Source organism: Oppia nitens, unplaced genomic scaffold (genome assembly GCF_028296485.1).
Source record: "Oppia nitens isolate AA-2021 unplaced genomic scaffold, nextdenovo-longstitch-racon4-pilon3 scaffold3_pilon_pilon_pilon, whole genome shotgun sequence".
Classification (NCBI taxonomy): domain Eukaryota; kingdom Metazoa; phylum Arthropoda; class Arachnida; order Sarcoptiformes; family Oppiidae; genus Oppia; species Oppia nitens.
The window spans coordinates 5,405,763-5,420,788 of NW_026533221.1; the positions used below are offsets into that span (position 1 = coordinate 5,405,763).

The 15,026-nt window shown below is 27.8% G+C and overlaps 3 protein-coding genes across 3 annotated transcripts; all 3 read right to left on the reverse strand.

Annotated features, from left to right (window-relative positions):
• Positions 1-1,653, reverse strand: LOC128957714 (metalloendopeptidase OMA1, mitochondrial-like). Its single transcript, XM_054303521.1, has 3 exons — positions 1,266-1,653; positions 656-1,178; positions 1-589 (listed from the first exon to the last, which is right to left on the reverse strand). Exons 1-3 carry the CDS (start codon positions 1,631-1,633, stop codon positions 38-40), a joined length of 1,443 nt encoding a protein of 480 aa, XP_054159496.1. The 5' UTR covers positions 1,634-1,653; the 3' UTR covers positions 1-37.
• A 1,311-nt stretch (positions 1,654-2,964) lies between these two features.
• LOC128957928 (putative inorganic phosphate cotransporter) lies at positions 2,965-8,619 on the reverse strand. The gene is made up of 5 exons (XM_054303743.1): positions 7,817-8,619; positions 3,715-3,864; positions 3,527-3,659; positions 3,226-3,467; positions 2,965-3,141 (listed from the first exon to the last, which is right to left on the reverse strand). Exons 1-5 carry the CDS (start codon positions 8,585-8,587, stop codon positions 2,965-2,967), a joined length of 1,473 nt encoding a protein of 490 aa, XP_054159718.1. The 5' UTR covers positions 8,588-8,619.
• Positions 8,620-9,356: 737 nt separating this feature from the next.
• Positions 9,357-11,071, reverse strand: LOC128957929 (putative inorganic phosphate cotransporter). Its single transcript, XM_054303744.1, has 6 exons — positions 10,267-11,071; positions 10,056-10,205; positions 9,843-9,972; positions 9,532-9,773; positions 9,445-9,468; positions 9,357-9,377 (listed from the first exon to the last, which is right to left on the reverse strand). The coding sequence occupies exons 1-6, from the start codon at positions 11,053-11,055 to the stop codon at positions 9,357-9,359; spliced, it is 1,356 nt and encodes a 451-aa protein (XP_054159719.1). The 5' UTR covers positions 11,056-11,071.
• Between the last annotated feature and the right edge of the window lie 3,955 nt (positions 11,072-15,026).

The window sequence follows — 15,026 nt, forward strand, 5'->3', positions numbered from 1 at the left end:
TTATTATATTTTCATAATTTAAATAACAATTGAATCGTTAAGAATCTCTACGCAAAAGATTTGGAGGTATCGGAGGTTTGGGTAAAATAGTGACGCCTTCTCTTCGTTTAAGTTCGTAATAGTCTTTAATATGTTTCTTCATTAGTTCGATATTAGTTCTCGGATCGTATTTCGGTAGTTGAGGACAATTACATTTAGTCCTAAGTTTAATGGCGTCGTCCATCAAAGAGTCCAAGTATTGATACCTCGTTTCATGACTCGGATGTGTTGACAAAAACTCAATTTTTGTCGGTAACTGTATTTCGTCAGTTGTAACGATATGAAAGTCTTCTGCATTCTCCATGAGTGCCATTTTATGCCAGAAAACACTCGTCTCGCGGACATCAAAGCACGCCTTCGCTGCTAATTCTAGTCCTACAATATCTGCTTCGGTTTCAAGCATACGACTATACGGCGCATCTGATATTAAATTCATTATTAATCGCGAGATACCAGTTGTTATTGAGGCCGTGATGTCGGACGGAAGTAATGTCCAAATGGTAGCAATTAGACAAATGAACACCAAATCAATGAGATGGGCGTGACTTAGCTGTAGTGGACATTACATTAATTATAAATTTTATATAAGTTATATAAACACAATATAAGATAATACCAGTTCAGCTCCGTGTCCGAGTACGGCGTGTGCCATCTCGTGTGCCAATACAGTGCCCAACTGTTGGTCGTTATCACATATGTTTAACATTCCCGTGAAGACAAAAATCTGTCCCGAAGGCATAACAAAGGCATTTTTATTTTGTGGGTCATTGACTACCGATACCGACCACTCGTGATCGTGAATCTCTTGTATATCATTATTGCCATTAAGCAATTGAGTGGCCACTCGGGCCACACGTTTAGACGATTCATGAGACGACGGCAACAGTTTATCCTTAAACGTGTGTAACTGAACCTCAAATTCATAATTGTTTAGTTCTTCGACTTGTTTTGCCGTAAAAGCAACAAATCGTTTGCGTCTTGTGATTGGCGTCTCTGAGATATGGCTTAAATAATAGACACCAAACATAGCTATCAATGCGGTTAACGAGAGACCAAATTTCCATTTGTGGCGAATAAACCACTGATAAACCAATTGTCGCTTATTTGGTGGTAAGTCTCGCCACCACTTCCTCACTACTCTAAAGACAATACATTATCATTAAATGTTAAGTCATGTCAAATATCTGATTAAATTTGGATCAATTAATTTCAATCTTATCACTAACCTGCCGGTAATAACGGCTGCCACTTTGGCCACTTGTCTCAAAACAATGGCCACTAACGGGTTATATCGTTTTGGAGACAAATGAATAAAACACTTTTGTTGACCATTTGGACCAAATGTCTTGACTTTGGGATTAATATTTAATTTAAAGTTATTTTTATTACTTAAGTTTTTGTGTCTTATTAGTGGCCACTCGTGTCTCCACCGCTGTTGACAACAATTACGGACATTGCGGACAATGAGTTGAGTAGCAATTTGTGCTGTTTTTGGACTCAATAAGAGTCGTACCGAAGCCATAGTGTGGCCACAAATGGACACAAATTGACAGTCAATTTGACGACAAAACAACTGTTTATCAAAACATTGCATCAAAACACGTGACACTTATTGACACCAAATAACGTCATAATTGTCTAAAACTGTATTTATTATAATAAAACTTTTCGGTGATTGTGTCCACCGATTGTGATATCATTAAGACATTAAAATTACAATTGACTGACAATAAGACTTATTATAAATAATTATTCAAAGTATTTAACAGAAATACAATACAAAATTAATTCAAAATTTTCTCCAAAAATATAAAGTTATTAAACAAAAGTTATAGAAAAATAAAAAATGAATTATTAATAATCGGTAAACAAGTTGTCCACTTCTGTCTCATGATGTGATGTTTCGGCCAATAATTCATAAAATATTGAAATTTTCTGATTAGAGCTTTTGTTTCGTTTGCTATATCTTTTGGCCAGAAGTCGGCGCTTCACTGAAATGCCAAAGTTTCGGTTGTTTTGATCAAAATGGTCGCTAAACTCAAACGATGTCTCTGTTTGTGGCCAATCGGAGTCCACCATTGATTCAGTTGATTCTTGACTAACATTCAGACTATTTTCTGATTCTTTATTAAATTGACTAACAATTGGACTCAAATTAAAGGCAAACGATTCTTCTGAAGGTTCAACACTTGATTGACTTATTATCACTGATTGGCTCTGACTGTCAACTTGTGGTACCACTTGGTCTTTATCAGACTCGACTCCACTATTTGATGACAATGACGGCTCAAATGGTCGTTCATTTTCAAGTGACTCTTGAGATGAATTGGATATGAGTTCAATCTGTGGTACAATCGGTGGTGAATACTGTAAGAGTGGTGACGGAGTGATAATTATTGAGCTGTGATTTATAAATTGCGGTGTTGTTGGCACCTCTTGAGTGCCTCTTGAGTCTAATAGTGTAGTCATCGGTGGTAACAATTGATCAAAACTGTTGACAGAAAACTAGTGAATAATTGCAAACTAACTGACAGTCAGTTCATTGAAATCAATGCATTCGGTGTTTGACTTCAATTGTCAATACATTTACTATTCATTCATTGACTAACACTTGTATTCAATGCTTTCATTCAATACTTTATAATTTGAATCCAAATTCAAAGTTAAATAAATCAAAGTTATTATAACCAGTGTTTATATTACGAAAAATCATCAAAATTAGTATTTTATTAAAAATATTTAATTAATTTTTAAATTTTGTTATTGTACACCATATTTGCTAATTAGTTATTTAGCAACAAATTATTTTTTTTAGTAATGTTTTTTTATAAAATCAATATATTTAATAATATAAATATAACAATTATTATTATTAACTAAAAAATATTTTTACGAAATTACATGTAATATACAATTAATTATTGATTATCTCAGTTGTCTAACATTTAAATTATTATTATTATTATTATTTTCTTTATTATTGCCACCACTTATACCCCACGGCTGAAGCTCTGCCGTTGAAAATAATATATGAATTACTTGTGTGAATACATAGACTGCAACACACGTGTAAAATACATGCGACCAGTTCGCCAAAGTTTGCTAATTATTTTAAAAAATTGTTTTATTATTATTATTATTATATGTATATATCATTGTTTTTTAAAAAATAAATAAATTTAATACCCCTTTGGAGTAGAAGTTTGCGGCAACAATAGGTGCTACAAATCCCGGAATATTCCCGAAACAATTACAAATACCCATTAAAACTCCCGAAAAATCGGGTGACATATCGACATAATTGGAGTTAAATCCCGGATAACAGAAACCATTGAGTCCTAGAGCTAACACAAACAATACTATACAAAGAGTTTGATTGCATTCAACCGCAACAATGGCAACCATACAAATGGCCGGACCGAAGAAGGCTAACATAATAACACTTTCTTAATATAAATCTTTAATTGTTATATACTGTATATAATACCAATAGAATTGTTAATTTTTCTTAAAAGTGATACATTGATGACATCCCGTTCCCTAATCTTATCGCTTATATATGAAGATATTATTGAGACGATTGCTTGACTCAAATACGGAAGACTCGATAACAAACCATTCTTTAAAAATATAGTCATTTGTAATGTATTTTGTTTTAAATATTTTAAATATTACTGTTTTAATATCCATAAGAAGTATTTTAGTAAAATATGTGGGCATTAGTGTCAATATTGTGAGATAACCCCAATTCTGGCCAAAGTGTGTGATAATCATTGCATAGACTCTGTATGAACTGAGTATGGATTTCCACGGAATTACACGTTTCTGTAATATTTCAAACATTATTTATATTTACCCATAAAATTACACTAAGATATACTAAGATATTATGATTTATTAAAATATTCACTAATTATGTTATTAGTTGTGTTTTTATTTTAAAAAATTAAAAAATATAAAAAATATAATCAAAAAATACAATATGAAAACAAGGATCCGAACTCTGGTACTATAGTGAGGTGCTAATATTATTATTTATTTTAAATTAGATATATTTTCTATAATTTATAATATACCATGGTCAAAAAGGGGCGCATCAGGGAAAAACGTTCCATTGTAAGATATACTAAGATATTATGATTTATTAAAATATTCACAGTGAGAAAAATGCAGCGGAAGCGCCACTGTAGAATGAGTTTTCAAAGCTAATGGACCAATGAGAGACGAGATTTTATGCGCAAAATTTGAAGCATGTTGGCGTAAAATTGTGAAAATTCAGTCGACCAATGAGAGTCGAGCTTTCAGGCGCTCACTTATAAAGTTGTTTGTGCATAGCGTTGAAAAGTAAAAATTTTTCTCAAAAATAGTAATAAAAGTGTACACCAGATGTTGGGTCGAGTGTTTTTTGATTGATTTGATCGAAAAAGTAAAATCATTACTCGAAATTATAAGTCATGTGATGTTTTTGTTGATGGAAATCGTTGGAAAGTAATAATTTTTCTCAGATATAGGGAAAATATTGTCCACCAGATGTTGGGTCGAGTGTTTTTTGATTCATTAGTTCGAAAAAGTAAAATTATTACTCGAAATTATAAGTCATGTGATGTTTTTGTTGATGGAAATCGTTGGAAAGTAATAATTTTTCTCAGATATAGGGAAAATATTGTCCACCAGATGTTGGGTCGAGTGTTTTTTGATTCATTAGTTCGAAAAAGTAAAATTATTACTCGAAATTATAAGTCATGTGATGTTATGTGATGTTTTGTAATTTTGAAAAATGTTGAAAAGTAATAGTATTTCTTATAGATAGTAATAAAATTGTACACTAGATGTTGAGTCATGAGTTTTTTGATTCATTAGTTCGAAAGAGTAATATATTTACTCAAATTTATTACTCATATTTTATTTTGATAGCTTATTGAAAATTATTCTAAAGTAATTAAATTACTTTTAACTTACTGACACTAAAAAAAAGTATTAGTCATATTTTATTTTAATAGCTTATTGAAAATTATTATAAAAAGTGTGTTTATGTTTAGTAATTTAAAATAAATTTTACATGTTTTTCAAAAAATATATTAATTCTATGATTTTATTTCAAAATTTTAATTTTAACAACAATATTCAATGTATTATATAAAATTTTAATAAACAAAGCAAAAAATTATTATTTAAATAATTCTGTTTTATTTATTTTAGAAGAACTAATATTATAGTATAATTTACTCTATAAAACATTTTTAAGAAAAGTTGAACTACTTTATTATATAGTAACATAATATATAAATATAGAAATATTTTTTCTTTGATAGTTGTTGATAATCTTTAGTCTTTAGTCGTAGTGACTTGAGAAACCTTATTACTTTTGTTATACTTTCTAAATGAATTCATGTTTTTTGAAACATGTAATCTTAAATGCTTTCCACAGCGGTTATCAAATTCACGATTTAAGCATTTATCTTTAGCTTTAAACGATTCCAGTGTTTCAGTGTCCGAAACCCTAAAGGATGGTGAGTACTCTTTGCGACAATTATCAAAACAACAGACAAACTTTCCTTTATTCAGTCCTTTAGAATAATGTTCAATATAAACATGTTTACGAAAATTTTTCAAATCAATAGATATGAAATTACATTGATAACACTTGAAATCAGTTGACATTATGATTAATTGATTGAATGTTGTGAAATACAGTTAATATGAAATAATTGACAAATTACGGTATATATTTGTTAAGTTAAATGGAAAATGATAAATATATATATATACTTTAACATAAAAAAAATTATAATATATTTATTTTATAACAATCATTCAAAAAAATAGTAAAAGTTTACTAAAAATGCGTAATTATTTGTTGGATACTATCATTATCCAATAATAGTTGAGAATAATAAGTGTTGACGCAGTTTAAACTAATGCTTGTATTAATCTTGAAACAGTAAAGTTAATTAGTTTATATTGTGTTTAATGTGCTTCTATTGAATCTCTAATATTGGTTAAGTGAAGACATCACAATACTAAAATGGATGACAAGTCGTGTCGTAAATCGGCTCAAAAATTTCGAAAACCGATAAAGTTTGGGATCGACAACAACCAAACTGTTGCCACTAGTAAAAAAATCACTGAAGAGTTGTCAAAAACTATTAGTCATTCACTATCATCTCGTAAGTGATTTTTTTTATTTTTTATAATTTATAAATTTTATTTTAATGATAATTAAATAACTAACTGATTAAATAAATATATGGTACACTAATAATATTATGCTTAAAAGATATGCTTACGAGAAAACATTCGACAGTTAGTGTCTATAACAAGTGGATCAAATACCAAAATACTAATGTCATTTTTGCTACATGATTGTGCTCTTGAATCGATAGACAATTTGTCATCACAGTGATCAACAAATGGCTTATTTGATATTAAATTAAGGCCACAGTTCGATAGTACCGATGATTATGTAGAGAAAGTATTTTACTTATTTTTCTCGTCTGTCTATCAGTGCACATTGACCAATGACTCTGAAAAACAAGTCATATTCAAAGTATTCAATCGTCACTGTCAAGCCTATAATGAGTTAAGTTCAACAAATCTAATATAAATAATTAATATTGTTTTATATATTAATACTATACTATAACTCAACTTGAAGAGCTATGAAATTGCTGTCAAATAGTAAAAATGAGCGTCACTTTACGGTAATACGCGGTATTACGGCTTATCTTTTTTTAAAATTTCCTTTATTGTTTGGCTCAGCAAAGAAGACGTTTGTAAGAATTGAAAAAATGATTTTTTAAATACGTAAAATAATTATTTATTTTAACAAAGAAATCGCTTGGTATACAATAGACGTCATAAACTTAAGCAAAATGGTTGAACCAACAACATCAGAGCGATGATTCAGAGGCTAATGAGACTAACGACAACACAATATCGTATAAATGATTAGTTAACTTTATTTAATAGAAACTAAATAAAAAAATATAAAATTATATAAATAATTATTATTATCAGCGAAGATGAAGATGATGAGACTGAGTTGATGGATTGTCAATGTATACCAAAAACCCCACTACTAATGTAAAGACCCTGACGTGTTTATTGAGGCAAATTTGCCCAAAGATGCCGATTACGACAAACGATCGATTGAGTCGCCAACAATTATCAATGACGACGCCGACAATTAAGATGTTTATGTTGTATATAAAAATGCTTAATTTTTCAGCAATTTTGTTTCTTTTTAATAGAATTTTTAAAAGTAATTTTGTTTCTTTTTCATATTTCTAATACATTTTTAAAAGTATTTTAATTACTTTTTTGATAAGTAATTTTGTTTCTCTATGTTGTATTATAAAAGTAATTTTGTTTCTTTTTTATTAATCTCATTAGTAAAGTAACTATGTTACTTTACATTTAATCATTAATTACGTTATTTAATAAATATATTGTTTTAAAACGTTGTTTATGTATGTTTTTTAAGTAAATAATTTTCTTTAGAGAAGAAGTAACTAAATTACTCCGATGATGAATTCAATGTTGGAGTAACTAAATTACTCCGATGATGAATTCGAACTAAAAGTCAAGTTCATTGAATTTTTTTTGAATTCGAACTAAGTAATAAATTTACTTATGAAATTTTTTCAACAACAACAATTTCAAAGTAATAATAATACTTTTTGGTTGCTATAGGTTACAAATGTTCCGAAAGTAAACAAAACAGTGGCGCCCCACTTCCCACTGTGTTAAATTAAAACTATAATATAAAAAATATTACTGAAGATGTTTTCTCCAATCCCTGTCCTTTAATTATATAATTGTATTCACTTTCAGATATAAACGGATGATTATCAGGTGAGTCATAAACAAATACTGACCACAATATAAACCAAACAATTCCCATAATACCCAATACATAGAAGATAGCGGGCCAACCACCTAAAAACGATTGGTCACACAAATAACCAGTTAGTGGTAAAACTACTACTGATCCCAGAGCTGCACCGGAAAATATCAATGAAATGGCACGACTTCTCTCCATTTTGGTGGCCCATCGGGCTATCATAGCATTCATACACGGAAGTATGACTCCCTGTGCCAAACCTTGTACGATACGTGTTATAAGAAATGGCACATAACCCCACTGTGCAATTATCGGTCCTAATAGGGATAGTAATGATGTGATAAGCATACTGCCACCAAATATCCATTTAGCACCAAACAGTTCAGCCAAAGCACCGGCAGGTATTTGTAGTACTATATAGCCATAAAAATAACAGCCCAATACAGTTGCCTGTTGTTTGTCATCCCAATCAAATCCATTAACATTATCTTTATCGTCAACTATATCATTGTTTGTGTCGGAAACTCGACACTCCTGTCCATATGATTCGGATTTGTCACCATTTTTGACCATCGCTACGATAGCTACTCCTAAAAAGCCCTTAAAAGCATAGACCATAAACAGACCCCAAGCTGTGAGTAATATAAACACATATCTGGACGGTATGTATGAGAAACACTGTTGACCACCACTTTTCCAACTCATTTATATAATAAATACAATACAACAGCCAAATAATGATTAATTAAAAAATATTTTTAATAAAAACAATTTAAACTTTTAATTACAAATATTATTATTATTATTATTACATTAGAAGTAGATAAGTTTATTTTTTATAGTGGCAATTAATTAAATTATAATTGTTTTATAATAGTCATCATTGAAAATATAATTATAAAATAAAAAGTTTTCATTAAATAATTAAAATTTACTAAAAAATTGTAGTATTTTATTATATTATTAATTGCACCTAAATTATATTTTATTCTACAATTAATAAGTATTCATATATTTATTAAGATAATATAAATTATCAGATTAATATTAAGCAATAAATATATATTATATATATTATAAATAAATATTTTATATAATTTAATGAAGCAAAAATCTGATATAAACAGAACACTTTATTTCAATTATTATTGTTATAATTTAGTAAGATTTTATTTTTATTAAATTAAAAGTTACAAAAATAATGATTGATATAATTAGTGATAAAACAAATTAAAAATATTAATTATAATGTAAGAGAGAATCACTAAAATTTATGAAATAATAATTATAAAATATAACTAAAATATTATACAATTATGAGATAGTTAAATCTTAAATTATAATATATTTTTAAAAATTATTTAAAATACATAAATTAATAAATTAGAATCTCAATTTTAATTTCATTAATATAAAAAATTTATTTAACAATTATTTTTATTAATTTTATCAACACTTGTGTCGTAACTTTTATTCAAACCCCAAGATTGTAACTCTGATGTTGTAAACAATATATAAATAATTTGAGTAAAAAAGTAAATTCCTGAACAAATGTAAAAAACATAAGACCAAGTCTCTAATGTTTGCTATAAAAAATATATATATTTATATTTATAAAATTAATAATAATATAAAATGTTTACAATTACCCCATTTTTATAAATTAGAGATGCAGTTTGTGGGGCAGCAAAACCCGGAATATTTCCAAATGCATTGCAAAATCCCATAAGAATTCCTGCAAAGTCTGGCGCCATATCAACATAATTGGCTAAAAATCCAGAATAAGAGCAACCATTTAAACCCAAACCGATAACAAAAAATACAATACTCCAGGTTTTGTTGCATTTGGATAATATAACAGCAATTAAAAAAATACCGGTTCCAAAAAATGCTTGAAATTATTAATAATAATAGATTATATTATTGATAATTATAATATTTTTTACTTATATTATATTACCAATTGAATTGTTAATCTTTCTTAACAAAGTTATATTGACTCCCCTTTCCCTTAATTTGTCGGTTATATATGAGGCCAAACACGAGACTATTGTATTTGCAATATAAGGTAGACTTGAGATGAGCCCATTCTGACAGTTATTAGTAATATTCAGTATTATAAAACTAAATCAAAACCAAATTATTATTATTATTATTAAATTATATAGAATACTGTTTTGATATTCATATGCAAAATATTAGTGAAATATGTGGGCAAAAGTGTCAAAAGTGTGAGATATCCCCAATTGAAACCAAAATGTGCGACAATAGAGGCGTAAACGTGATATGAGGTTAGTATTGATTTCCACGGTATTTGTCTTTTCTATATTTAAATTTTAAAACAATTAATAAAAATTATTTGAATAAACTTAACAATTACTAACTGAAGTAATAATTTCATCTCCCTGTCCTTTTTTGATTAGGTTATACTCAATTTGTGATATATATGGATGAGTGTCGGGTGATTCAAATACAAATAATATCCAAAACACAACCCAAACGCAAGCGGCGATTCCCAACAGATAAAAAATTGCGGGCCAACCGCCCAAAAATGATTCATCGCATAGATATCCAGTTAATGGTAAGCTAACTACCGATCCCATAGCCGAACCGGCAAATGTGATTGAAATGGCACGACTTCTCTCAGTTTTAGGCATCCATTTAGCTATCATAGTGTTCATACAGGGAAGTATCATTCCTTGTGCTAATCCCTGTCCTAAACGTGTCAAGAAAAATGGTATAATTGAGTTTTGGCCCAAACGAGCCGCGACCGGTCCTAATAAAGACAATATGCCAGTGATTAATAAACTCAATGCAAACATCCATTTGGCGCCAATCTTCTCTGCAGCGATTCCGGCCGGGATTTGGGTCACAACATATCCATAGAAAAAAGCGCCCAAAACTAGAGTTTGTTGGCTGTCTGTCCACTCAAATTCACCCGATTTTCCATTATTATTGTAACCGTTTTCAGAGTCATCTGCGGGACACTCGGAGTCAATTAGTTTAGATGTGTTTTGGTGTTTAACCATTGCTACGATTGCTACCCCTAAAAATCCTTTAAACGCATAAACCAGAAATAAACCCAAAGACATCAACAATAAAAATATATAACGCGAAGGAATAAACACAAAACATAACTTTCCATTAGATCTGTTGTGTACTACCGCTACCATTGTTGGGTCACTTTTGTATTTCAAATTCAATTAAATGTCAAAATAATGTGTCATTAATATAGTATTTTTTTAAACTTAAACAAAATATAAATAATTAGTTTGTCATGATTTAAAAATTATTTTCATAATTCAAAAGTTATTTATGATTAACGTATAAAAAATAATTTTATTTAAGTTCTGTTAAATAAACATTAATTATAAAATGTAATTTAAAATAAAAATTAATTTATTTAAGATATTTAATTCATTTCATTTTTCATATACTTAAGTACTAATTCTTTACTAAATTATATTTATAATTTGCACTCCACTTGATATGAGTTATCATTTCATGGATTCATTGTTTTAATAGAATAATATTAATTAAATGACAATCAGTTTTACGATTAATATTTTATGACATTTTCTTTTATTTTACAATTTCTCAAATATAAATATAAAATAGAAATAATTAGTATACTCTAGTATACTAACTTTACTTATTAGCTAAAATATATTTTAAATGTTGACTACAAACTTTATGTTTAACTAAATGAGATTTAAGTATTATTGCGTTTAAAATAATTGTATTATTTAAAAATTTTGATAAGTATTTACAAATAATGAAATTTATAATGTTAAGTTATAAATCAATACTTAAAATTATAAAATAATACAAATAAAATATTAATGTTATTATATCAACTTAATATATTGTAAAAATATTTATCAGTTAATAGGATTGAAAAGAAATAGTAATAATTAGTGAATGTCTTTATTGATAATAATTGTTGAATACAATGTGTAAAAACTTGCAAACTAACTTAATAGACACTTAATTAAATTAATATACTATATTATATATAACACCAAAAGTAATCTAGTTAATATAACCCAAATTTATTATATAATTAAATTATATTATTATTATATTTAAAATAAAAATAAAAATTTTACAAATAATTATAGATTGTAATATTAAATTAATAGTTATTTAATATAATTAAAATAGAGAGAAAATTTCGTTTAAAGATTTTAGAAATGATTTTTATTTTATTTTTTTTTTGTATTTTTCTATAATATTTGATTGACACAAATTTGGACATTTCTAATATCAAACAATTCATCTGAAATGAAAAATTATTAATAAACAAAACAATGATATATAAAATTAATAACATTTTCGCGACATATTAAATATTACACTTTGCTATAAAAATTGTTTCGGTTATATTAAGCAAAATTATATTTAATACATCTACAGTATCTACAGTATATGCCATTTGTTGCTAATATAAATATTTACTATTAATTAATATTGTATTGAAATTCTATATACAAATAGAAAATTTAAACTAAATTATTATGAATAAACATTTTGTAACATTTATATTATACATTATTATTGTTTGCACTACAGTATAACATTTTTTAATAAATACTAAATGATTAAATTTTAGTAGATAATGTATTTTTAATTGAATAATTTTACCAATATTTTATATATACTGTATATTTATAACAATTATACTTAAATGCGATTTGACATGAAATAGTACAGTAAGTTTTTAAAAAACATTTTGAATTAATTGCTTATAATTGAAAATTGTTTTTATAAAATATTAGATAATTATGTGAACTGTTTAATTGAAAAATAAAAATTAATAAAAAATTGTATTTATAAGTGCATTTAATAGTTTATTAATTTTGTCATTATAATTATTAAACAGATAATTAGTATTATTATATTATAATTAATTATTTATCACTTAATAAACTTATAAAAAATTGATTATTTATCAATAATTTAAGATTACAATAGAAAAATTAAATTTGTTATAATTATAAAATAAGTGTTTAGTTTTTATAAGATAACAAAATATTATATAAATTAAAAAATGTAAAAACAAGTAAAACACAGAATATGACAATTTCAAAGACATCATTGATTTTACTGTTTTTGCTGTTTGTTAGCAAATCCCACAGCAGTCCCAACCCTCCCATTCATACGGGATGTGATCTGCCGGTTGAGGTACGAGAAGATGGACACAAATCTGAAGTTCAATGCAAAGCTGCCGGTTATTGTTGGGGACCTGGAGTTGGATCACCTGACTGTTATAGACCACATAATGACACTTCTATTAAAGTTTATATACATATGATGCCATGGTTTGAGACCAAAGACACTAATCCCGACCCTAAGGGCGTGTGGGGTCAACACTGGTCAATGAAAAACATGAATCCAGAAATAAAGGACGCAACCGGTCGAAGACAAATAGCCGCCAAATATTACCCACTCATTGATTTGTACGCTTCGGGAGACAGTCACGTCATAGACTGGCAATTGGGACTCATGAAGCTATCAGGTGTAACAGGTGTCCTAATTGATTGGCCGGGAACCGCCAAAATTTGGGACTACCCTGGCAATTTTGCTAATGTAGAAGCTATAATAAAAGGATGTGAAAAAGTTGGTCTTGAGTTTGCTATTGTATATGAAGACCATAACCTTGGTATGGGTCACGACGCACACCTCATCCCCGATATCATGGCTCAGGGAAAGCTTGATATGCAGTACTTGAGAGATAAGATGTTTAGCCATAAAAACTATATTCAAGTGAATAGCGCCCCACTATTGCTAGACTTTGGTCCGCAAACTCTTACCAAAACTCAATACGAAGAGCTTTTCCAAGTGTTCACAACAAAGCCTACATTTCTAGTTCTTTGGAACCGAAAGGATGACGGAGGAGATGTAGCCAAAGGAGAGTTTGCATGGATTTACAGCAACTATTTGGAAGGCCTTCAAAACTTTTATCATTATAGAGAACAGTCTCCTCTCAAGTTTGGCTGCGGTTATCCTGGTTTTGAGTCATCCTATGCTAAGGGTGGTTGGGACGGACCCACGTGGACCATACCTGTCAGTGTCGACACATTTGAAAAGACATTTGATTTGGCGCGTGCTTTTGGTATTAATTATCTACAAGTGTCCACTTGGAATGACTATGGAGAGGGAACTGGTATTGAACCGACCAAACAGTTTGGCTACAGTTTCCTTAAAGTATTACAACAAAGACTTGAACTCAAGTACACTGAGAAAGATCTGGAAAAAGTCACTGAAAACTATTATCACCGAAAAATGCATTCAAATAACCAAACGATGTTAGATATACTCGAAAAGGAGTATTTCTCTATAATTAATTCGTAAAATAATTTTTATGCAATTTTTTAATAATAAATTTCTAATTTTCATATTACTAAATAAAGACAGTATATTACAGACTATCTACAGTATTACTAAATTTATATATACTGTACAAAATATTATATATTAATAAAATTACATTTTATAATACTGTAGATAATACAGTATGTAAATTGATTTAAAGCATTAATAATGTGTAATTACATTAATAATATCTATAAACAATGTAATCACTGCAACAAAACATTTATGAAATCTATGACTATATATTAAACTTGATTTAATTTATTCAAACGTACAGTAAAAATAACTTTAAAAGTAAACAACAATTATTTAATATTTTTTAATTATAACCTTTCTGTTAGATAATGCTATTATTAATTTGTCTTAAATTGTATATAAAGTTATTTACATTACAGTATATTAAAGATATGGCACTATCTAATCATTAGTCAAAAAAAGTAACTCATTTTAAAGCAGTTTATATACTAATTATTAAAAATTAAAATAATTTTAATTCTTCCGTTTAAAATATATTATAAATTGAATAGTAATTTGCGATAATTTGTGATAAACTTATTTTTATTGAAATCATTTTTGGGAATCTCTACCGTAGAAAAAAACAAAACGACTCATTAAACTATATTTTTTATTAAAAAAAAATCTCATCCAATAATACCCTTCAAAAGTATTTTACTTTTAGTCTCAAAAGACTACTTGTTTTGACTAAAATCTTATAATTCAGATAAATATATATATATACTCTATGTATGCCGTATATCTGTATATATAT